This window comes from Elephantulus edwardii, unplaced genomic scaffold, assembly GCF_000299155.1.
Source record: "Elephantulus edwardii isolate Elephantulus edwardi_28Jun2011 unplaced genomic scaffold, EleEdw1.0 scaffold00094, whole genome shotgun sequence".
In the NCBI taxonomy this organism is placed as follows: Eukaryota; Metazoa; Chordata; class Mammalia; order Macroscelidea; family Macroscelididae; genus Elephantulus; species Elephantulus edwardii.
The window spans coordinates 7855050-7880050 of record NW_006399844.1 but is presented as its reverse complement, the minus strand read 5'-3'; the positions used below and the strand labels follow the sequence as shown (position 1 = coordinate 7880050).

The following is a 25001-nucleotide window of genomic DNA, read 5'->3' as shown; positions in this document are numbered from 1 at the left end:
CCAATAGTTTTCTTGCTGAGTCTTTAGGGTTTTCTAAGTATACTATCATGTCATCAGCATAGAGGGATAATTTTACCTCCTCGTTGCCTATTTTTTTTTTTTAATTTTAATACTTAAGATAGTGGTCAGGCTTGTAGAGGCTGAACTCCAAAGTTACCTTGGGTTTCTGCAAGTCTCTAGGATAAGCATCCTTTGGCCCAGCCCTCTGAACCTCCAAATGTGTTATTTCTGCTTTACTGCCCTTTCACTGGCTTCTCTATTGTCTGTTCCTATAAATAACCCCAGTCCCAGGGCTCTCTTGAGATCAGATAGAAGTTGCAAGAAGCTGTTTGGAAAGTGAGGAGCTATTCCCAGCCAAGCAACTTAATAATGGGAAAATGTCCAAGAAAGAGTTAAATCTGTTTTTTCAGACAGTTGTTAAGATGTCACCAATGTCCCAAATTGTGGCATTGCTGTAATAATGCCTTAATATTTATATGTACTTTACAGTTTGTAATGTGTCCATTAAGATTTCCATTGTTGAAAACCATTGGTGGTGTTGAAGATAAGACTGTTTTCCCCTAAACTTTTTTGTCTTCTCATTCAATTAACCTAAAATCTAACACTTGCAATTAAATTGATTTTTTTCCCCCTCCTAAAAATAAATCTCAGGACACTCATAGGCCATGGGAAACCAGCAATTCTCAAATACGACCACTTGATGGCAGCCAAACTTTAAAATCATGCCCACCACTCCTATCCCTTCCATTGGTTTTCAGTGATACTAAAATGTTAAAGATTGTGTAACAAACTCGTAGCTGCATTAATATTTAAACTTAAATGGAAGTACAAGTTTTCAAAAATTAATACCTTTTCATTTGGAGTTAGAAGTGTTATACCTCATTTAAAGAGATCTAAAAGTAATCTAAACTCTCTAATTCATCATCTCAATTTGGAAGTGAGCCAGGCTACATAAGTGAACTGGTCAAGGGGCCTTCATAAAATATCTACTACTATAGTGATCTCCTCTTTTTTCAGTGGTTGTATACAGACAGAGAATGAAACAACTGTAGTGCTAAGGGACGGTTGACAGAAAACTACTCCAGCTCTCTCTTAGAACATTGGCCTTTATCTTTGATGCATAGAAATATAGGTGAAAGCTACGGAGAACTTAGATCTTTTGCTAGAAAATCCTGTTCCACCTTCCTCTTTTATATTTTCCCCAGGGAACAGCCTTAGACCAATTTTTTCCTTCCCCTCCCATTTCTTTGTGTGCTCATGCAAGCCTATGGTACCAGCTAACACTGTTAGAGTGATGACTCAGTTTCATATTCTTTGCCTTTCTCATCATACCCAGATTTATATCTGTCTAACCTCACTGATCAGTCTCACACTTGCCCAACAAAAAATCTTTTACCCCTCCAAATATGCTCTTCCTCCTGTATTTCTTATTTCATTTAATGACAGCTCAGTCAGTTAAGTCAAAATTTTTAGCACCTCTTCCTTCCATAAGGATTTGGTCACCAAATTGATTCTCCAGCTGGATTTTCTAAATCCACCACGTACGTCCATATTTTGTACTTTGTGTTAACTCCCTTACCAAGAAATTTTTCTCTCTTTATTTCTCCTTTGTCTGCTTGAAAGACCCTCTCAGCTTCTCAGTCTCACCTCAGATACTGCCTTTTCTCTCTCTCTCTTTCTGTCTCTCTGTCTCTGTCAAACACAGATCCTCAGACAGCAGTGGGCATGTTCATTCCTTTTTTTTATAGCACCTTAGACATAACATCTGTTCTAGAGCCAATTACATTGTATTTTAATGTCTATATGTTTCCCTTCCCACTAGACTGTGAGCTCCTTGAGGGCAGGGCTTAAGCTTTACCCTTCATTAAATCTTTAGGACTTAAAAAAAAAAATCTTTAGGACTTGGCACAGTACTCAGACTCTCGAGATGCTCAATAAATGCTGGTTGAGTGCATGAATGACTCTTGTTTGTGTGGCTCTTTCATTCTTACATGGTGTGATTCAGAGTGTTTGTGCCACAGGAAAGACTTCAGTTATTTCATGAATCATGAGTGAATAGATAAAGAAAAGTAGTATTGATTGAATAATTATCATGAACCAGGCTGGTGTCAGGCTTGGCATTGTAACTGTGAATGTGACCTCATTTAAATTCTTCCCTCTCCCAAATTTGGCACACAGTACTACTCTAAAGCCCCTAGTTTTAGTCTTCTATGGAACTTAGTCATCCAAAGTAGAAGCGAGCATGCAATGGTTTATGCATTCTATAGGCCTAAGACTTTGATGAAGAAAATGCCGGCTGTATCCAGTTCTGTGCCTTCTGAGACGAGTGTGTGCATTGTCTGAGTCGAAGAGCTGGGCTACCAAGCAGTTACCACACATGAGCCTCCTTGTCCTCGTTGTAACCCAGCATAGATGACCTTGGGCATCCACACCTGACAGAAGAGCGGGGCGAGGGCAGAATCGTCTGGACATTTTAGTGCTACCTCCCTCTCCTTCTTCCTTCTGTCTACGTTGAACAGGTTCCCGATGCTATAAAATCTCAGTACCAGTTTCCACCCCCCCTCATTGCACCTGCGGCCATTCGAGATGGGGAGCTGATCTGCAATGGGATCCCTGAGGAATCACAGACACACCTTTTGAACTCTGAGCACTTAGCCACCCAGGCAGAGCAGCAAGAGGTGAGTGAAGGCAAAGCTGGAATTCCAAATCCAGTATTCCTTCTGTCTCACCATCGCTGTTATTGGAAGTAGCTTCAATGTCATTTCAATATCTTCATCTCCCACAATTCTGCTAACTCGGACTCCCAGCTCCTTGAGAATTGACTGTGTGAAGAGAGAGCCTCTGACTCAGATCCTGAAGGCAAGCAAGAAAGGCCACAGCCACAGGGTCAATCAGCCTACTTCTGTCAGTCAGTCCCCTGGTGAACTGGGAGATGGGCATATCTGTACTGCAGCATGAGATGAGTAGACCCATATAGACTTAGTATTAATACTGGACACAAAGTAGGAGCTTAATGCCTCCTAATAAGAATTCTGACCCAGGGTATTGCCTCTTGAGTGTTCAGCAAGGCTTACTTGAGAATGAAGATTCATTCATTACACTCAGGAGTCTTGACATCCCTTTCTGGGAAATCTCAGTGGGCCCTAAGAAGTAGTGTTTTTCAGCTCTGCTGAAAAGACCAGTTCCTTCCAGGCCTCTCACCCTCCTCTCCTCTCCTTCCGTTGCAGTGGCTCTGTAGTGTTGTTGCGCTCCAGTGCAGCATATTGAAACATTTATCTGCTAAGCAGATGCCTTCGCATTGGGACTCTGAACAGACAGAGAAGGCTGATATTAAGCCTGTTATTGTGACTGACAGCTCAATCACCACCTCCCTGCAAACAGCTGACAAGGCACCTACACCTTCCCACTATCCTCTGTCCTGCCCCTCAGGGATTAACACCCAGAATTCCCTGAGCTGCTCTCCACCCCACCAGCCCACAGCCCTCGAGGACATCAGCTGCAGTTCTTGTGTGGAAAAATCCAAGAAAGCTCCCTGTGGGACTGCCAATGGGCCAGTGAACACAGAGGTGAAAGCCAATGGCCCACACATCTACAGCAGCCCCACTGACTCCACGGACCCTCGGCGACTTCCAGGCGCCAGCACCCCTCTACCAAGCCTTTCACACCGGCAAGGCTGGCCCCGACCCCTCACACCTCCAGCAGCTGGGGGGATTCAGAACCACACGGTTGGCATCATTGTGAAGACAGAGAATGCCACTGGCCCCAGCTCTTGCCCCCAGAGGAGTTTGGTTCCTGTCCCAAGCCTGCCCCCTTCCATTCCCAGCTCTTGTGCCAGCATCAAGAACACCAGCACTTTGCAAAGAAAGACTGTCCAATCACAGATAGGACCTCCGTTGACAGATTCAAGGCCACTGGGCTCACCCCCAAATGCCACCCGGGTACTCACTCCCCCCCAAGCAACAGGAGATGGTATTTTAGCTGCAGGGGCCAACCAACGATTCTGCTCACCAGCTCCATCATCAGGTGAGTGTCACTCTGCCTTGGGATGATTTGGTTGGAATAATTATGTGCTCTTCCTGGTAAATAACACTGTAAGATTCAAAAAACCATTTCTGTCCCTCTAACTACTTCAGAGGACTTTAATCTATACTGTTTGTCCTCCCCTTGTTCCTGGTGGGATAGAAAGGATTGAACGTGTTTATTTGTCCCTGTTTTATAGGTGGGACTGGTCAGCCTCTGAAAAGTTACGTAGTTTCCTTAAGATAGCCTACCTAGCAAGTTAGTTGCAGGTTAAGAACTGAGTTTTATGAACTCCACCTTAGAGTTTCCAAACCTCATTTTCAGCCTGTTTTGTTTTATCAACTTAGAGACAGGCAGCCTGCTCTCTGGAATAAATGTGATGAGCTTGAAGTTCTAAATGATAGCCCTTCAGTGTTTATGATCTACACACAAGATCAGATCTATTTCTGATCCAGATCCTTAGAGCCAGCCCATTTGAGGAATTTTTGTGTCAACTAGAAATGGTCAGTAGAAGGCAGCACTGCCTAAATTGTTCTGCCCAGAAACTTGCTCTTGAGCCACATGCCTTTTAAGTCTCTCCTTGTCCTAGTGTGGATTTGCTCTATCATTTATTTCCAGTAAGCACTCAGGACCTTGAGGTTGCTGACCCCAGCATCTGAACCAGGTTTCAGATGCTGCTAGCCCCCCTCCTGGTCTCTTCCATCTGAGTTGAAGCTGGCCTCCTAGTCATCTGGGAGTCTTGGTAACCAGGTGGCTGTGACTTCTCTGCATGGGGGCCACTGGTCCCAGGATGGCCCATTCTTAGGCTGTTTTCCTGTGTCTGATCATCTTCAGTGCCAGCCTAGAGATTTTGTACCATGTAAGTCGCAGTTTGTAGGAATTGTAGGGACAGGTACAAGTAGAGACAGCAGGGAGGTGGCCATGGCACAGAGAATGAAGGTATCCCCCCTACTTTCCCCAGAGCAGTAGACATCACTGGTTTTTGGTGGTCTCAAGACTCCTGCGTGCCCGGGTACATTGTTCCAGCTGCCCTTCCTCACCACACGTTTTTAGCTCTAGGAGTTCCAGAGCCTATGGGTTGAGAATCAAGAAGGGAACAACACCTTGGGTCCGAAACCAGGCCTGTCTCAGCAGTGGGGGATTGGACCGGTGGGTTCCCCTCAGGCGACGTAAGTAACAGTCTTCCTGCTCCGTCCCCAGATGGCAAGGTCAGCCCCGGCACGTTATCCATAGGAAGCGCTTTAACCGTACCCTCTTTCCCAGCCAACTCTACTGCCATGGTGGACCTCACCAACTCACTTCGAGCATTTATGGATGTCAATGGAGGTGAGTGAGTGAGCTGTTGCTGTTCATCTAGCTGTTGGTATGAAAGTGCTGTTTGGTTGAACTTTATTTGTTATAAAAAGAGAAAAAAGAGATACCTAAAAAAAAAAAAAGATGCCTGATGTCAGAAGGCTGGGTAAGGAAGCTAATAAAGGCAGGCCTTCGTCCTGTCCTTGTTTTATACGAAAACACACATAAGCTAAGATTCAAGACCAAAAGAACGAAATCACTTTGGGAAAAATCATCTGGACACACAGGATTAAACCAGAAGTATCCTTATTCCCATAGAGGGGACATCTCCCTCCCCATCTGTGAGAAACTCCACAAGTCAAAGTAGATGGGGGCACTTATTGATCTTTGGGAACACACGGTAGGAAGAAAATCCAAGCCTCAATATCAGACATCCAGACCCTCCTTTACAGATAGAGAAGTGGTTTGTCTTGCTCTGCCTTACCTCCAGGACCCTTTTACCTAAAATCAAAACTATTCATGAGGCATCTCCACAGGCTGCTTTGGGGCCTGGTGCTCACTGGAGATTGGTTGGCTAAGAGGATGCCTACCTCCCGATCCTTGTACCATTTGTACTCTGCTGTTTGAGCAAAAATCACTTGGCTGCATTTTTGGAATGCCCAACAGCTTGCTCTCTGACCCTTGACTACTTCCACCTTCCATTTCCTCCTTAGCTGTTTTTTTTTAATCTTTCTTTTTGGTTAATAGAAATCGAGATAAATATGCTGGACGAGAAGCTGATCAAGTTTCTGGCCTTGCAGAGAATACATCAGCTTTTCCCCTCCCGGGTCCAACCTTCACCAGGCAATGTTGGGGCACATCCGCTGGCTTCCGGAGGGCACCACGCAGAAGGTACGCACACACACACCACACCTTCCGATCTCCCCTGTGTGTGTCATTTCCCCTCCATAGAGCATTTCAGCTTTTAGTGTTTCAAGCCTTTATGTGTCTTCTCAGAGATGGCAACCATAACTTTCAAATTGGAGAAATTTGTTGTAACTTGTTTCATAGAAGTTCACTCTGAAACAAAGCATCTGCCAATACATTTTGATATGATGTGCTTGCTTTCTTTCTTTCTGTTCACTTGTTTTCAGATATTTGAGTTTGAAGGGTTTTCTAAAAGGGAACTTTTCAACTTTAAAATGTGCAACAATATCACATTGAGTGGGCTACTGCCATTTGCCATCGAGTTGGAACCAACTCCGAACTGTCCTTTAATTAACAAAGGCCATAAATCAGTCTTTACCAATCTTTTTGTCCATGAATTCGAACTGCCTACCTTTGGCTTGACAGCACCTCTCTTATCTGCTAAGCCACCAGAGCTCCAATGAGCTAGAGCCTAGCTATACCAAAAAATTAATTCCACTTAGGATGTCTCTTTGTATTAGCCATCAAGAGCCTTGCTATGTGGTTTCCAGGCCAACAGCATCAGCATAATCTGGGAGTTTATTAAAGTTGCAGAGCTCAAGCCCCTCAGAAGATCTCTAGACATTGATTATGCACATTAAAGTTTGAGAAATCCTGTCCATGAGTCCTAATTTTCCACAGTCTGCTTATGTACTAGCTGGTGTATTTGGTAGGCCAATTAGCCCCTAAAGAGTTAAAGCATGATCATTGCCTTCCCTTAAATTCTCCCGCCCTCCTCAAAGATGGTCCACCTCATCCTTGTGGGAGACGTTGTGGGCTGAGGAGAGGATGGCCTGATCCTGAAGCAGTCAGTTTTTTGTGTCAGGTGTGAATTTGGAAAAGATGAGACTGCCAGAGAGACCCAAAAAAAGCAAACTGGGAAAATCCAGGTTCTGTTGGTTTATGTTTTGGCCACAGTTTCTGAGTTTCTAGATGATCCTATCCCTGTGTTTGTCTTACAGTGCAAAGAAAGGAGGTACAAGCCCGAGCTGTGTTCTACCCTCTCTTGGGGTTGGGAGGAGCTGTGAACATGTGCTATCGAACCCTCTACATTGGGACAGGTGAGCTAGCCCAGAAGCCTAGAGAGGTGCTGAATCAGTGCAGTCCGAAAAATCATCACCCCTAACCCAAAAGGCTAAAAAGAGGAGGGGGGGAAGCTCTCTGTGAGCTCAGTGCCTTAACTGAGACAGAAAGGCTAAGAAAAGAGACAAGTGCTTATGTTCCTTGACTCCAGCCTTGTCTGTGCCTATTATGGCATCAGGAAAGGTGAACTCAGCTCTGCTGTTTCGTGAGGCATACTCCATGAGGAAATACTCTAAGAAAGGCATGTGTCTCATGAGGGGCCTTTGAAAAAGTATTCGGTTTTACACCTGCCCGACCTTCAGGTAATCTCGTACAGAGGGACAGATAAATTGACATTCTAAACATTGGAATTTCTCATTCTTTTGGAAAGTATGATTGGAGATCTTACACTCCAGTGTTGTACTTATGGAAACATCCCTTTCTTCAGTATCTCAGAACTCCCCTCTAGGCAGCAGCCACATGTTAAACATATCTGGTGGCAGGAAGGAGAGTTCTTTAGCAAGAGATTGGAAGCAGGTATTTTTGTTAAAAAATGCAAGGGGAGAACCCTGGAGATCTCTACTTGCCCCTTCCCAGCTGCTGACTCCCTCCTCCACCTCACCTCCCCCACACATGCACCTTACAGTTTGTTCTCTGACTTTTCTTCCACTCCTGCCACCTTGCAGGAGCTGACATGGACGTGTGCCTTACAAACTATGGTCACTGTAACTACGTGTCTGGGAAACACGCCTGCATATTCTACGATGAGGTGAGAGGTGGGGATGAGGTGGGAGGGAGCTCTGCCAACCTGAGGCCTCCCAGGTACTAGTTCTTTTGTTCAGTACAGTAGAGTGAGGGAATGAAGTTGGGAGTCCTCTCCTTTTCTTCCCTCCTTTTCATTCTTGGAAGAGGAGAGTCTTATGAACAGGCCTCCTACAGTAGCCCCAACCTGCTCCCCAGGAGCAGAGCTGACATTTCTTCTAAGGTTGGTCAAAGAGCAGGGGACAAAGAGGGGACCAGTGCAGAGGAAGCAGACCCTCTGGCTATGAGGTTTTTGTGAGCCTCATTGTGCAAATGACATCACATCAACACAAGCCAGTGTCGGGAAAACAGTAAAGGAGCAGAAAGAATGCAGGCACTTTGGGGTACTTGGAAAGAATGCTGCTCATAAGAGACTATCCTTGAGCCCCATCCTGAAGGGGGGGACAGGTGGGCGGGGCACTACTAGGATGACAGGGAATTCCCTTTGTAGAGCAGCACAGCCTTCTCCATATGTCCTCTCTCCCCATAGCCCCAGGCAGCAGACCACACATCTTATCTTCCCTCCTCCTCCTCAGAATACCAAACATTATGAGCTGTTAAACTACAGTGAGCATGGGACAACGGTGGACAATGTGCTGTATTCATGTGACTTCTCTGAGAAGACCCCGCCAACCCCCCCAAGCAGTATTGTTGCCAAAGTGCAGAGTGTCATCAGTAAGTTGGAGCAGAGTGACCAGCCACTTTTTTGCTGCAGATGACCTATCGACTCTTGGCTCTTGTCTTGCCCTCACCCTTTGACTAGGTGTCCTTTCCCAGGGGCCCAATGAAGGCCATGGAGAAGCAAGTTGCAGTACACCCACATATGTATACATACTTACTTGGGGACTTTTGACTCTGCTAGCCTTTTCTGCACACCTTCTTGCTAGGCATGGAGCAGTTAGAATGGGGGAGGTGTGGAACCCAGCCTGGCATGCAGCCCAGACGGGTTGGCTGCTCAAGCTTCTGTTCCTGTAACCATCCCCCTCTTTCCCAGGACGCCACCGGCACCAGAAACAGGATGAAGAGCCAAGTGAGGAGGCAGCCATGATGAGCTCCCAGGCCCAGGGGCCACACCGGAAACCCTGCAACTGCAAAGCCAGCAGCTCAAGCTTGATTGGGGGTAGTGGGGCCGGCTGGGAGGGCATGGCCTTACTGCATCATGGCAGCTACATCAAGCTGGGATGTCTGCAGTTTGTCTTCAGCATCACTGAGTTTGCAACCAAACAGCCCAAAGGTGATGCCGGCCTTCTGCAGGATGGGGTCTTGGCCGAGAAGCTGTCTCTTAAGCCCCACCAAGGCCCTGTACTGCGCTCCAACTCCATTCCCTAGGCCTGGTGGCTACCTACCTGTCCACCCAACCCAAGACTCCTGCAATGCAAAAATGTACACAAACCAAGCCCGGGTTTTTTTTATACTCCACCAGAAACCCTTCAACTACAATCTTTGCATGAAATGAAGAAGAAATCCTTTTGACTGTTTTTTAAAAATCCTTTTTCTTTTCTCAAGTTCTAGGGGGCATTTGCACATATATTTGTACTCAACATTTCATGGGAAAGCGGCAGACCTGAGCTGAGGAACAGCGAGGGCAGGGAGGGAGGCCGATGGTCTGGACACTTCCTCCAACACAGAACCCTTCCCACCCACCTTCTGCTCCCTACTCCTCACCCACCCACCCCTCCGCCGCCGTTGTAAAATAATCAGAAACTTGTTCTATTTTGTGGCAGTGACAATAGTTTTATATTAAAAGAAAAAAAATACAGTTTTCATACAGCAAAATCTATACAATATCATTGTTTTATTTAATATAAAAATCGCTACCCAACCTCTTTCCATGGTTCCCACCCTCCAAGTTATTTTCCCTTTCTGCAGCGGTTGCACTACAGGTAGCTACTGTGTATTATGGACAATTAAGAAATGAATTCTTTTTCTGGCTGTCCATCTATTTTATTTCAAATAAGGAAAAGTGTATTTGGATTTTGTGTAAATACATCTAGTGATGACATTTTTTCAATGTTTTTAAAAACTGTGTACAGTACATGTGGTAGAGCGTTTTCTTCAAATTGTCTATTGTAGCAAAAATGTTTTTGTCGTAAATCTGTTTTTGTCTCCTTTTTTTTGTTCTCTTGCCACTTCTCTTCCTCCCGTCCCTGGCTCCCTTCTTTCCTTCCACCCTGACAACTAGTACCAATGTACATAGTAATTGTAATGTTTTAGACTTTACAGAAACTTTCCTGTATTCTGTATATAAAAAAAAACAAAAATACTTCAAATTATGTTTTCTGCCTGTCTGTCCTACCTGTCATCCCCCCTAAAGGGGACCTTCCCTTAGCTCTTGGTACCATAGGCAGAGAAGCCTTTCAGTAGATTTCATTCCCCAGATAGGAAACCACCAAGGAAAACCCAAAGTGGAGAGATTCTGGAGAAAATGAGCCTCAGGTGGGTGGGGACAGCTGCAAGGCTGGAGGCTTCTGTATGACTTTATGGAGGACTTGAGAAGTTAGAGGGCTCAGTCATTTAGCATGATCAGATATTGCATGAATCACAGTATAGATTTTTAGAATGTGGCTTGGAGTCCTTGATAGTAGAACCTGATAAAAGATTAGCTTTCTAGTCTAGAAGCCTTGACCTCAGGGAGCTCTGGTGGCCTAGTGGCAAGAAGCTGCACTGCAATCCCAGAGGCACAAAGTTCAAATCCACCAGATTCTCTGCTGGAGAATCAGTCAGACCTGATTTGACGGCACACACACAAAATATAAAATAAAATTTAAAAAAAAACAACGCCTTAACCTGAGGAGTTGGGGCTGCCTTTGGTTCTAAGTGTTTGCTATTTATGTTCACTATCTCCAGTTCTGGGAGAAATCTAAACATCTAGTTTTGTTTCCCTGTCCCTACAGTCTACCTTAAGCTTTACCTGGGCATTGGCTAAGTAATTAAGATACCAAATTGAGTTGTTTTCTGTACCAGACTTTTATCTTGAAGCCACAGCAGTTCAAAGAGAAATATAGTCCTTGCCTCTTGCTGGTTAAGTCTCTAGTGCAATTTGATGGCTCAAACATAATAGACACATGGAAAAAGTTGGCAGTTTAGTCTAAACTAAGCCATCCTGCCTCTTGTGTGATTAATAATCACAGTTCAACAAAGGCAGATCCTCATCGAGTTGAGTGTACTCCTTGACAAAGCTATAAAACTAACAGGTTTCACACGGGAAGTGAGACTGGCCCATCTTCTAAAATAATAAGCCCTTGAAACTATGCATAGCAGTGGAGCATTGTCCAGTGTAGTGTCATATGAGGCCCTCTGTGATGACTTTCAGGCAGAACTGCCCCTTAAAGTAGAATCTACCTTAATGATGTGTGAAGTAAAGTTCATCTAATCAAAGACCATTTATTGATAAGGCACATCTCAGTTGGAATGTGGGATGGACAAAGTATAAATCTAGGAAATTTGGAAAGTATAAAAAACAGGTTACATAAAAATCCATGACCATAGCATTAGTGAGTTGAAATGGACTGCTGTGGGCTGTTTTGAATTGCGCAGTTCTCTATACTAGGAATGACTAAGAACAGTGCTGCCCTGCACTTTCAATTAGAGTATGAGGTTACCACTGATAGGATAGTAATCATAAACATATAAGGAAAATGTGTTAATGCCATCATTGCTCAAACGTATTCACCAGTGAAGTTAAAGATGATGAAGTTGTGGATTTCTACAAACATTTGCAGTTTGAAATTTATTGAACATGCAATCAAGAATGCATTATTACTAACTGGTGATTGGAATGCAAAAAACAGATGGGCCTTGTCTGATAGCATATATAGGAGTCACACAGACTACCCCTGTAGAAACAGTAGAAATGTTCAATATCAGAACAAGACCAACTGTGGAACGGACTATCAATCAATTACTCAAGTTGAAGCTGAAAAAAGTTAAGTCTATGAGAGCCAAAATTATATATCCCACTTGAATGGAGAAACAAGAATAGATTTGAAGCATTCACCATTAATGATTAAAGAGCAGATGAGTTAGGGGAAATAGATCTGAAAAAAAGTAAGTGTACTTTAAAGATGAAAGAAAGATAAGACCTAAAAGTTTCAGAAGAAATTGGAATGTGCTCTTGAACATAAAGAACCTGATGTAAAAGAAATGAACAGACGATTTCAAAAGGCAGCCCCAAGAGCAATTTATTAAAATGAAATGTGCAAAGACCTTGAGTTAGAAAACCAAAAGGGTAAAAACATGCTTAGCATTTGTCAAGCTGAAATGGTGGGGGGGTATTCAAGCCTTGAATTGCAATACTGAAGGATTCAATGGGCAAGATATTAAGTGATGTTGCTGTTAGATGACATTGCATGACTACAACTCATAGGGAGTTGATATAGAGAATAGATCCAAACCTAGCCCTATCCTGCTGTCCTCACCATACGAGCCCATTGTTACAGTCACTATACCAATCTATCTTGTTGAGGATTTTCCTCTTCTGACCCTCTACCTTTCCCGGCATGATGTCTTTTTCATCGAAAGAAGACATAAAGAATACACAAGAGTCATATAAAAAAATTTGTAGATACTGACATATTTGAGGAAGCAATACATGATCAAGAATCAAAAGTGTTGAAGGAGTCAGCTGATTTGGAGTTGACAAGCGCAGGCTTTGGTGAAAATCCTGGCTTTACCTATCCCTGCTGTACTGGCCTCATCAAACTGGAAGTTGAGCCTAGCAGCTCGACTGAGGAGGAAGAGCTAGGGTTGAGCCTTTTTCCCACACTCACTCAAACCTTGAGGGGTCTGAAGACCTGGCAGTGGTGGGCAGCTGCGGTGAGCATGAGGCAGCCCAGTGTTGATGATGGAGCCCCCAGCCCACCAAGTGCTGGTCACAGGCCCTGGCAGGTCTCCCTACCAGTCCCTGAGGGGCAGATACCAAGGGCCGACTGTCCAGAGATGAAACTCATCTGCCTTGACCTGTCAGAAGTGTCATTGCCAAAGCTGGAGTTGTGGCTCTAAAACTAACACCCTCAGCCTCTCCTAGAAGATGGTCTAGATGTTTGGACCAAACACACAAGATCTGCAAGAGCCAAAAATGTGCCTTGGGGGTGTATGATGATACTACCTGGCTGGCAGGTTTGACCTCCGACCCTCGCAAACTGCAGCTGCCTCTACGACTTGGAGACACCCTCCTGCTACACATTCTGTCCATTCAGTCTCATCCAGCAGAACACGTAACCGCCAGCTACAGAGAATGTGCAGACCGTCCTGCCCCCGTATGTGGCACTACCATCGTGATCTACAGCTGTCCACCCTGCCAGCCCCAGTTCTTCCTGAGAAAGCCCATAAAGAAAATGTTCCAGTACCCTTATTTCTTTGTTGTTTACATCCACAGTAGCGCTGAGAAGCAGGAAGAGATGAGCTGAAAGAACATGTTTGCTCTCTTGGCAGCTGGGACACTAAGGGCACAAGCTTCAAGTATGAGGTGCTACTGTCTGGTCCAGCCTTCAAGTTCCACAACTGCATGGCCAAGCTGCTCTCTCACCCACTGCAGCGACCCTGCCAGAACCAGGGGGACAAGGCTGCTAAAGGGGAGGCCATTGTCTGAGCCAGCCCATAGAACCTCAGCCTCCTTCCTGTACAGTGAGAGCCTTGGCCTAGAGTGTCAGTTCTCACACTGACCTCTGTGGGCCATGAGGGGGTTCCTAAAGGAAACATAGGATTCCAGGGCATCTCAATAGCTTTGGATATGTATCCTCTGTTTTCTCCAACAAGTACCCCATTCCTGATAGCTTTTTATCTATTGCAGCTTTTTTTTTATCTTCATTATGTAATTTTTATTATCAAAATAAAGTTTTTGGTATCTAAAAAACAAAAAAAAAACTGCTGAAGGAAGAAATCCAGGCTGCCCTGAAATCATTGGCAAAAAAATAAGGCTTTAGGAAATTATGGGGTACCATGTGAGGTACAACAAGCATGCCACCCTAGATATGCTCACTCATCTATGCAAAAAAATTCACAATCATTTCTATGACCAACTGACTCATGCTTATCAATACTTATGTCCATTTAAAAAAGCCTAGTCCCAGAATTTTGAGACCCATTAAAACAAGTTTAATGAGAAAAAAAAAGAACCTAGTCCAATACAATGAGGAAATTATCAAACAATAGTATTGTAAGTAAAATCTGTTCAAAACCTGGAGTGGGGAGGTTCCCCCTGGGGGGTGTGTGTGTGTGTGTGAACAGTCAGAAATTCAAGCAGGACTCAGAAGAGGCCATGAAACTAGAGAGAACATTGCTGATGTCTAATAGATACTAGCTGAAAGCAGAGGGTACCAGAAAGACATTTATTGACCATGAAAAGGCTTTTGGGTAAATAATAATAAATTATGGGAATTCCAGAACACTAAATTGGGTACATGAGAACCTAAACACAGAAAAAAAAGCAATAGTTCAAAACAAAGGGATCCTACAGTGTTGAAAAGGAAGATGTGGGTCAGGGTTGTGTCCTTTCACCATATTTATTCAATATGTATGCTGAACTCTATGAAGAATATGGCATTAGGCTTGGAGGAAGACCCATCCACAACTTTCAATATGCAGATGACAATCATGCTTGTTTCAAAGACTTGAAGACTAAAACAACTATGAGATACCATCTCACCCCAGTCAGAATAGCAAAATTTAACAGAACAGCAAGCAACAAGTGCTGGCAAGGTTGTGGAGAAACTGGAACCCTTATTCACTGTTGGTGGGAATGTAAAATGATGCAACCACTGTGGAAGGTGGTATGGCGCTTTCTCAAAAAGTTACAAATAGAAATACCATTTGACCCAGCAATTCCACTACTGGAAATATACCCCAAAGAGACCATAACTGACACCCAAGCAGATACATGCACACCCATGTTTATCACGGCTTTGTTTACAATAGCAAAGAGTTGGAAACAATCTAAGGGCCCATCAACAAACGAATGACTAGAGAAGCTGTGGTATATTCACACAATGGAATACTGCAGCTGGATTGGAAAAACAAGGAACTCATAAAATATTATTCAAAAAGGGTGAGCCTGGAGGACATTATGCTGAGTGAAGTATCTCAGTCACAAAAGGACAAATACTGCATGATGCCACTGTTGTAAAACAGGACTGACTTCAGGGTTGGGGGGAGACTGAGAAAGATGGGTTCAATAATGTATACTGCATTGAAACAGATGAGGGAGGAAACTGGTTAAAAGGGATATGTGATTAGGTATTTTTGTCAAAACGAGAGTCCAGAGCAAAGGCTGCATAGTGGAGTGGACCTGGAGGGAGGGATTGTAAAACAATGAAAGAATTTTTCTTTTGCTTTTCCAAGAGGGTAGTGTACTGGGTAGGAGGGTTGGAAGGGGAGAAAAGTGCAACAATGAATGAATGGAAATGCAAAGTCTCTGTAAATTTTCATTGAAATTAATAATAATAAACTAATAATAATTTTTTTAAACACAGGGGGTTTTTTTAGTTTGCATTTTTTTAATAATTTTAATGAACATTTACAGAGAATTTGGATTTCCATTCATTCATTGCTGCATAAAAAAACAGTTTAAAAAAAGAAGACTTGGCTGAAAGGTCCTTTCTCCTGAGAAATGTCCGTGCCCAGCTGAGACCCAGCGTGCAGTTGAAGACGATCTATCTACATGGCATGTGTGAGGATCCCTCTGTCCTCCCTTCCCTTGGAAAGTGAATAAACTTAATTGAGAATGTCTGAAAACCTTGACAACTCTAAAATAAATGAAGCAGGAAAATCAAATGATTCCAAGCAAAGCCTTGAAGATGATGTGGAAGAATCTGATGAAGCTTTACAGAAAAGAGTAAAACCAGCCTCCCCTAGCCCCCAAAGAGTGCAGAGACCCTACTGTAAGCAAATTTGCATTTGGTTAGAAGAAACGTTATCATGATTTTAAAATTATCTTTACTAGGTGTCCTTGTTCCTGTGGCTTTGAGCTGAGCTCTAATACTATGATAAATAAAAAAATAAAAAAAGAAGACTTACTGAAGAAAATCAAAGTTTTCAGTATGAATTACATTCCAACATCAAGAAAACAAAAGTTTTAGTAAACAAAAGAGCAGGGATGTCCGTTTAAAGACTAAGGTGCACCTACCTAATCAAGCTATGGTGCTTTCAGCAGGACCTCTGATGGGAAGTTTATAGGGAGATGTATTGTTAGCCCAAAACCCACACTCTAATGTGAATCCACCAGTGGTTCCTCAGGAGAAAGACAGGCAATCTATCCAGTGGTCAAAGCCTTGGAAACCCAATATGAGTCAGTTCTGATTTGACAGCAATAAGTCTTGAGATATGCAAGTGAAAGTTGGGACAGTAAGTATGGAAAACTGAAGGAAAATTATGCCTTTGAGTGTGTTGGTGAAGAATGTTGAATATACTATGGATGGCTAAAAGAAGGATCAAATCTGTCATATAAAGAAGTGCAGTTGGAATCGTCTCAGAGTTGAGGATGGCAAGACCTTGTATCATATTTTGCGCGTGTTTTCAGGAAGGCCCAGTCCCTGGAATCATGCTTGAAAAGGTGGAGGATCAGTGAAGGAGAAGACCCTTTGTGTGAGATGGATGGATACAGGAACTGCAATGACGGGGCTTCTGTACAGTGGAGATTGTAAGGATGACACAGGATGCAGGTTTTGTTCTGTTGCATGTAAAGACAGGGTTGTTATGATTCAGAAGTGACTCAACAACACCCAACAACACAACAAGGACCCTGGGGCTTTATCATTCAAATTCCACCTCTTCCTTTTCCAAGGCATACATAAGACAGTTTCTCCAGAGTATTTCCCCGCCCTGAGAACACTCAGATTCTCAGATACAGAGCACAGATATATCCCAGGACTGGAGATGGAACCTGTTGGTATATAAGGATTTTGCCTTAAGGATGGAGAGTACATCTGTATAGTCTATGTCATTCATTCATTCATTCATTCATTCATCTCACAGCATCTGCAATTGTGCTCCAAATCCATAGTGCAGCTAAACAGAAAACTTACATTGAGATCAGAAGGCTGTCCTTGGATTCCACTTACCCATCTAACTTTGTCTATACACACTGTTCCCTCTGCCCAGGTGAGAGAGAGGGAAGGAGGGACAAAGAAAAGGGGGAGAGAGAGCGAGAGAGAGAGAGACAGGTAGGCATTGCAGGCAAATGGAAATTTGACAGAAAACTACCAATTTTATGATATCTTCTAAGAGACACTCTGGAGCTCCAGTGACACGTGACACAGTCCTTAGGAAGCTGCACTACCAACTTGCTAATTCAAGCAGCAGCTTTCTGGCAGTTCAATCGATACCACTAGTCACTCCATGGGTGTAAGATGGGCAATCTCCTCCCATGTCAGTTCTGAATTGATGGCAATGAGTTTGATCTAGATACAGATACACACTGTTGTTCTTATGTATTGTCAAGTCAGAAACTACTCACAGCTAACCTTCCAGTGGGTTTTATAAGGCAGTAAATTGCACAGGAGGAGATTGCCCATCTTTCTCCCACAGAGCAGCTGGTGAATTCCAGCCACATGCCAAATATATACATATTTCTGCATGATATTTCCAAGGCTAGCCACACTTCTGGGCAAAACATAAGTGCCAAACAATGCATGCCAAAATGTACTAAATGCTTTGATAAGGTGCTGGCTGGCAAGCCACCTGCTCAGGAATACCCTTACCTGGGCTTCCCCTCCCACCTTGTCAATCATAGATACTTTTTCCATGTTATGGAGCTTCCTTACCTATTTCTACCACCTGAGGACCTTCTTTCTGAAAGGCAGATTACAGATAATAATCTCTCCCTGCATCCCATCAGAAAAAGGAGGGAGGCTACAGAAACACGGAAACAGACAAATGAATGAGTGATGCCACCTTGAACATACTGCTTCATCTCTGGCTTTTATGGGAGAAGAGGGAACAATCCTAGAAATGGAGCACTGGATGGGAGGATAAGCAATTGAGGATTTATTTACTGAGGAAAAGGAGCCCAGGATTCGATTCATTCTCTCAGAGACACAAGAGCATTCATATACAAATGTGCATCCAGAAGGCAAAGACTCTGCTGTTTACTGACACATAGAGGACTCACACAGTCCTGCTAGTCCCTGCACACAGAAACCATCTGGAAGTCCTCAGCTAAGTGGCGTGTGCAGAGACACACACAGACAACAGGAACATACACCAAGATGTCCATTCAAACACACACACTGATGTTGTTGTTGTTATGTGCCATCGAATTGCCTGCAACTCATAGCAACCCTACGTACAACAGCCATAAACTCTGCCCTATCCTGTGCCAATCTCACCATTTCTGGCACACCTGCCCCCATTACCCCAGTCACTGAATCAATCCATCTATCTCATCAAGGGTCTTCCTCCCCTGCGCTGTCCCTCCACCCTCCCAAGCATGACGTCCCTCTCCAAGGAATTGTCCTTGCAACATGTCCAAAGTATGTCAGACAAAACTTCAGAATCCTTGCCTGTAAGGAGCAGCCCAACTTCACCCTCTCCAGGACAAACCTGTTCATTTTCTTAGCAGTCCATGGTATATTCAATACTCTTCTCCAACACCACAGCTCAAAGGCATCAATTCTCCTTCTATCATCCCTAGTCATTGTCCAGCTCTCTGATGCACAAGTGATTGCAAAGACCACAGCATGTATTAGGCGCACCTTAGTCTCCAGACTGACATCGTTGCACTTCAGTACTTTAGAGAGGTCTCTAATCGCAGACTTTCCCATCTTAATACGTCTTTTAATTTCTTGGCAGCTGGTGCCAAGAGTGTTGACTGTGGAGCCAAGCAAACCCAAATTGTGAACAATATCAATCTCTTCACCATCCATTATGATGCTGCCAATAGGCCCAATGGTGAGAATCCTTGTTTTCTTGATATTGAGCCTCCGTCCATACTGAAGACTGCAGTCCCTGACCTTCCACATTGAAGGCTGCAACTCCTTGACCTGCAGCAAGAACTTCAGGTCCTCCTCAGTTTCAGCAAGTAGGGTTGTGTCATCTGCATAACACAGGTTGTTGATGATTCTTCCTCCGATCCTGATGCCACATTTCTCCTCATAGAACCCAGCCTCCTGGATAATCTGTTCTGCATAAAGATTGAAAAGGTATGGAGACAGGATACATACAGCCCTGGCATACACCGTTCCCAATTTTGACTGATGTTGTTGTTGTTGTGTGCCATCGAGTCGCTTGTGACTCACAGTGACACTATGTACAACAGCCCTAAACTCTGCTCTGTCCTGTGCCAATCGCACTGTCTCTGATACACCCATCCCGATTACCCCAGTCACTGAATCAATTCACCTCATAGAGGGTCTTCCCCTCCTGCTCTGTCCCTCCACCCTACCAAGCATGATGTCCCTCTCCAAGGACCGGTCCCTCATTATAACATGTCCAAAGTATGTTAGACTGAGCCTCAGCATCCTTGCCTCCCAGAAGCTGCCCAGTTTAACCCTTTCCAGGATGAATCTGTTTGTTTTCCTAGCAGTCCATGGTACCCTCAATACTCTTCTCCAGCACCACAGCACAAAGGCATCAATTCTCCTTCTATCCTCCTTAGTCATTGTCCAGCTCTCTGATGCATAACAAGTGATAGCAAAGACCATGGCATGTATCAGACTCTACAAAAGAATATACACACACCTGAATAAAGTTCTTCACCAATATGTGCACATACACATAGACAATGCTTACACTGGCACACCCTTAGTGGACACTCCCAGGACACATAAGCACAAAGACTCCTCCAAGGGGTACACACATACACACATACACAGAGGGATGGACTGGCCAATAAGCACAGGCATCAGCAGTTAGAAAATCAAAAGACAAATTGAGAGAGATCCAAGATGGCGGTGGGGGCAGAGACAACGTGGTGAGCTGCGGGAGCAGCAGACCACTTGGAGCAGGGCCACTATGGCCTTCTACAGACCTCTATTTATTGATAATTGAACAATTAAACAGTTGATGACTGGTCTTCAGTGAAAATCGAGGCTCAACAACAGGAATTCAAGGATTCCCAAGGAGGAATGGGTGAGTCTTGCAGCTCCCAACCCACTCCTGCAGAGCCAACACCACACCACCGCCGCAGCTCCATTAAGCTCCCACAGCCGGAACCTATGGAATCCCTCACCCAGGATGGCACTGGGCCTCCCCAAGACTGGTGCAGCAGAGCCGCCACACTGCCACAAAGTGGATTTGTTCTGGGGAGAATTCTTGGAGCTAAGATGGCGGCTGCGGGGGAAACAGGCAGCCACCGGCTGCCCATGCGGGAGATGATGGGCGCCTGCCAGCTACAGATTTGGGTTTCCTTGGACAGGCCAGAGAAGATGATCACCCATATAATGGATTGTTGAAGGTCACTGTGAATTGCCTACTTGATGACACTTAACAGTGGCAGCATGTCCAAGAGAACCGACATCCTAAATGCACCACATATTTTGTTCTGTTGAATGCTTCTGCCAAAAGCTGTTTAGACCTGGGGGCAGTCTGTTCACAATTCTCAGGTTCCCTTTGACATTTATAAAGGGGGAGGGCAGTGACACCTACTTCAAATTATAGTATGACCCCTTATGGGGGGGGGGGGTAAAAGTGGCGGTGCTGGAATTGGAGACACTGTCCTTGGACACATAGTCCTCGATCAGGCGAGGGGACCACATTGGGGTTGGGGCAATTGGAGGGGGAGTATACCAGCCAGCCCCTGGGGGGTGTTGCCCTGCTCGGGATGGGCTGTCTTCAGCCCCTGGCCCAGGGTGAGCTATCACAGCCCTCTGCCCAGGGAGGGCTGTCTTGGCCCTCGGCTCTGGGTGGGCCATCACGGCCCTCAGGGTGAGCTTCTCAGTCCCCAGACTGTGCCATCTGACCCTTGGATGGGGAAAACAAATAAAAATCCTAGGGTATCCAGAGAATTTTATCTAGGCTACTTTCCGCCACCCTCTCCCCCAGTAAACCTGAAAGCAACACCCCAAAGCCCTTCTATTTGTAACTCACAAGTTTGTTCTCTCTAGGCTTTCTCCCTTTCCTATAGGTAACCTTAACACTGAGTTTTACTCCAGACCTGACCCTGAACTCCAGTGCCAGTGACAAAAAGGAAATACAACTGCCAGCTAAGGAAGCAAAGGAGGATGGAGCCTCTGGGTTCAACCAGCCATCCCCACTCAACTCACCTGGGAAAACACTTTGCAGTCCAGAGGGGAGCAAATGACAGGAAAATATCTTCCAACAGAACAGGAAGGCAAGCAGCTTTGACCCACGACCACCAGTAAGGTTATCAAGTGTCCTCCCTTTCCCCCTTGACATCAACGCCCCTGTTAAGCATGAAGAAGCCAGAGAATCTGCATCCAGGTCCCAAATCAATAAGACAGTTGGTCTAATTGCCATTGGAAAATGCTTATCATTCCTCTGTAGCATCTGGTCCCCACTGGATCCTTTTCATTTCCTTCACCTGCTCCCCCCACCAACCAAATTGTGTAGCTCTGCAACTATCCTCACCTTGCCCATCCTCACCTTTCTGCCCCCAACCCTCACCTCCTTGTACCCCCATTATGTTTTTCCCAATAAAATAAAATTTAAAAAAAGACAAATTGCACTGGGAAAGTCTGCTGTCAGAGACCTCTCCAGAGTATTGAGAAGGAACGATGTCAGTCTAGAGACTAACATGATCCAGGCTATGGTCTTTATAATTACTTGCTATGCATCAGGGAGCTGCACAATGACTAATGCCAATGACAGAAGAAGAATCAATGCTTCGAGTTGTGATGCTGAAGAAGAGTCTTGAACATACCATGGACCACCTAGAAAATAAGTTTCTCCTTGGAGGCTAGGATTTTGAAGTTCCATCTCACATACTTTGAGCATGTGACCAGGAGAAGAAATCGTGCTTGGAAGGGTGAAAGGACAGTGCAGGAAAGGAAGACCTCAGGTGAGATGAATTGATACAGTAACTGGGGCAATGGGGTTAGGTGTGTCAGAATTGTGAGATTGGCTCAAGGCAGAGTTGGCTTCAAACTTGCTGCACATAGGGTTGCAAGCATCTCTATGGCACATAACAACAACTTATTCTTAGTTACTAATCTATAGTGAGGGAGCTTTGATAGCATAATGGAGAAGGAGTTACATTGCCAACCAAACGGCAGATAGTTCAAATCCACTAGCTGCTTCAAGGAAGAAAGATGAGCAATCTCCTCGTGTGTGATTTATAGCCTCTGAAAACCTGCTGGAAGGTCAGCAGCTATGAGTCAGTTCCGTCCTACTGGATGGCAATGAGAGAGTGAATCTGTAGTGAGTCACTATGTCAGTCCACTTTCTTGACTGACTTCCTCTCTCCCATTGACCTTCTACTTTGTCCAGCATGGTGTCTTTTTCCAGGGGCTGATGCCTCCTGACAACATACCCCAAATTATGTGAGACAAAGTTTCTCCATCTTTCCTTTATGGACCACAATGGCTGCACTTCTTCTAAGACAGCTTTGTTTATGTTTTGGCAGTTTATGGTATATTCCATACATTTCACCAACACCACAATTAAAAAGCATGAATTCTTCTTTGGTCTTCCTTATTCACTAATTAACTTATAATCATGCTTATAAACAATTGGAAAGACCATTTTAGTCAAATGCACCTTGGTCTTTAGGATGTTGTTCTCTTTAGCACTTGAAAGATGTTGCTGACAATGGATTTGCCCAAAGCAACCCATCTTTTTATCTCTTAAATGTTGCTACCTTGAGTGTTGATTGTGAAATGAAATCATTGACAACTTCAGTCTTTTCTCCATTTATTGGAATGTTACCTATTGGCCCAGACATAAGGATGCAATCCATACTAAATGTTATAGTGTTTGATCTTCAGTAAGGACTTCAAGTCTTAATCATTTTCCACAAACAGGTTGTGCTGTTTGCATAACTTAGGTTGATGCAGGATAAGGTGCAGTTTCAAGCTGATGATCATTGGGTTGCTATGAGTCAGAATTGACTCGAAGGCATCTAACAATGACAACAACAATCTGTTGAGATTCACATGGTTTTCAGTCTATCTGAAACGATTCTGACTAGTAAGGAAAACAAAAGAGCCTATGATTACCTTGCCTACTGGATATTCTGTCATTGTCACACCACCACCCCATTCACTTCCATGGGAGTGAGCAACAGAGTAGAAGTGGGCCTAGGATTTCTGAGGCTGTAGGTCTTTATAAGAGCATACTGCCTCACCTTTTACCTGAGGAGCATCTGATGGATGGGTTCAAACCTTTCAGTCAGCAAGCAGCCTAGGGTACAATACCACCTACTACACTGTCAGGGCTCCTTGGTTTCTGCCAGGGATTGAAAATAGTTTTAAAAAAAAGTTTTTATTCTGTAGGTAGGTGCTATGGAGTTTGGCAAGAAAGAAACAGATGCCAGTTAAATCTAGAAGGGGGGAATCTTATTTTTGGGTTTTTTTTGGTGTGTGTGATCTGAGAAAAAATTTACAGAGTAAATTGGTTTTCCATTCAGTAATTCACATACATTCTATTTTGTGATGTTGATTACAATCCCATTTTAACAGCTCTCTTCCTACTACCTCTTGTATTACCTTCTGTTTGTCCTTCCTTCTATCCTTCCTGCCCTCTGAGCTTTGTCTCTGGGCAAATGCTGCCCTTATGATCTTGTATGGCTGGTAGTTCTAAGGAGAGCATACCTCCTGGTTTACCTGTCACTCAATAGAACTGTCTATTACCTAGATGAAAGTCGAATCCTGGATATTTCAAGTCTACTCTTGAGGCCAGAGTATCTATAGTCAGGAATTCCACCAGCCTCTATCAGTCCCTTAAGCCTGATCTTTTTTTTCTTTTTTTAATGAATTTGAGTTTTCCACACTTCCCATTCCACCCTACCCCCACTCTATCTTTTATTGTAATCTCATTCAATTTGTGATCCCAAAGCAGTTGACAGTAGTAATCAGGCACTGCCTAGTTCTTGTCTTAGGGTTATGGAGACAGAAATTCATTTGGCCTATGCACTAAACAGTTCAATTTTCTTCATTTTGGGGGAGGTGATGGGAGGCTATATAATGCGAGTTGACCCTGATATCCTCCAAGATTCATTCCCTCTAGCTGTTTGGTTATGGCTATGAAGCAGAAAATTTGCTGTATTGAAATTTGTGAAATTATTCATGACAGACTAGTAAAGAAGCACAAGTAACCTGGTGTTTCTCTTGTTTATTGGGCAATCCGCCCTTGCGCAGGGAGGTTTCAAAAGCATGCATACATACACAAGGTCCAGGAGTACATACATGCCGGAAGTCACTGACATGGCACAGACAATGCAGATGTTACGTACACACCTAGGAGTTCGCACAGGCACACACAAAAGGCCGTGGATGCACGCCTAGAGGGCGCTCGCAGGGCCACACGCACACTCGCGCGCGCACACACCCCTGCCTTGCCTTCGCTCCCGCCTCTGTCTCCCGGATGGCGAAGCGCTGCGGGCTCCCTTCCAGGCCTGAGCCGGGTGAATCGGCGGCTTCCGGGCGGCGATCCAGTGCAGCGCGGGCCCTGGGCGAGAGCCCAGAGGCGCAGCCGTCATGGAGGCGCTGCTGCTGGGCGCGGGGTTGCTGCTGGGCTTCTACGTGCTTATCTACTACAACCTGGTGAAGGCCCCGCCGTGTGGCTGCCTTGCCAGCCTGCGGGGCCGCACAGCCGTGGTCACCGGTGAGGACGCGCGGGCAGGTGGGAGGCCTGGGCTGCGGCTGCGGGGGCGGCCTGCCCGACTCATCTTGCTTCCCGCCCGCTATCCGCAGGAGCCAACAGTGGCATCGGGAAGATGACGGCGCTGGAGCTGGCGCGCCGGGGAGCGCGCGTGGTTCTGGCCTGTCGCA

The 25001-nt window shown here is 44.7% G+C and overlaps 2 protein-coding genes and 1 pseudogene across 2 annotated transcripts in view; all 3 read left to right on the top strand.

The window, feature by feature from the left end:
- Positions 1 to 10388, top strand: part of PHF12 (PHD finger protein 12) — a 58386-nt gene extending 47998 nt beyond the window's left edge. Inside the window, exons 8-15 of the mRNA XM_006890970.1 lie at positions 2520 to 2678; positions 3228 to 4023; positions 5221 to 5346; positions 6061 to 6204; positions 7221 to 7319; positions 8007 to 8089; positions 8658 to 8796; positions 9116 to 10388. Of these exons, the coding sequence (XP_006891032.1) occupies positions 2520 to 2678; positions 3228 to 4023; positions 5221 to 5346; positions 6061 to 6204; positions 7221 to 7319; positions 8007 to 8089; positions 8658 to 8796; positions 9116 to 9450 (1881 nt within the window). The 3' untranslated portion in view covers positions 9451 to 10388. The remainder of the gene's footprint in view (positions 1 to 2519; positions 2679 to 3227; positions 4024 to 5220; positions 5347 to 6060; positions 6205 to 7220; positions 7320 to 8006; positions 8090 to 8657; positions 8797 to 9115) is intronic.
- A 1237-nt stretch (positions 10389 to 11625) lies between these two features.
- Positions 11626 to 13711, top strand: LOC102854433 (annotated as a pseudogene).
- A 10996-nt stretch (positions 13712 to 24707) lies between these two features.
- The window catches only part of DHRS13 (dehydrogenase/reductase (SDR family) member 13), a 5432-nt gene continuing 5138 nt past the window's right edge, over positions 24708 to 25001 (top strand). Inside the window, exons 1-2 of the mRNA XM_006891078.1 lie at positions 24708 to 24834; positions 24924 to 24998. Of these exons, the coding sequence (XP_006891140.1) occupies positions 24708 to 24834; positions 24924 to 24998 (202 nt within the window). The remainder of the gene's footprint in view (positions 24835 to 24923; positions 24999 to 25001) is intronic.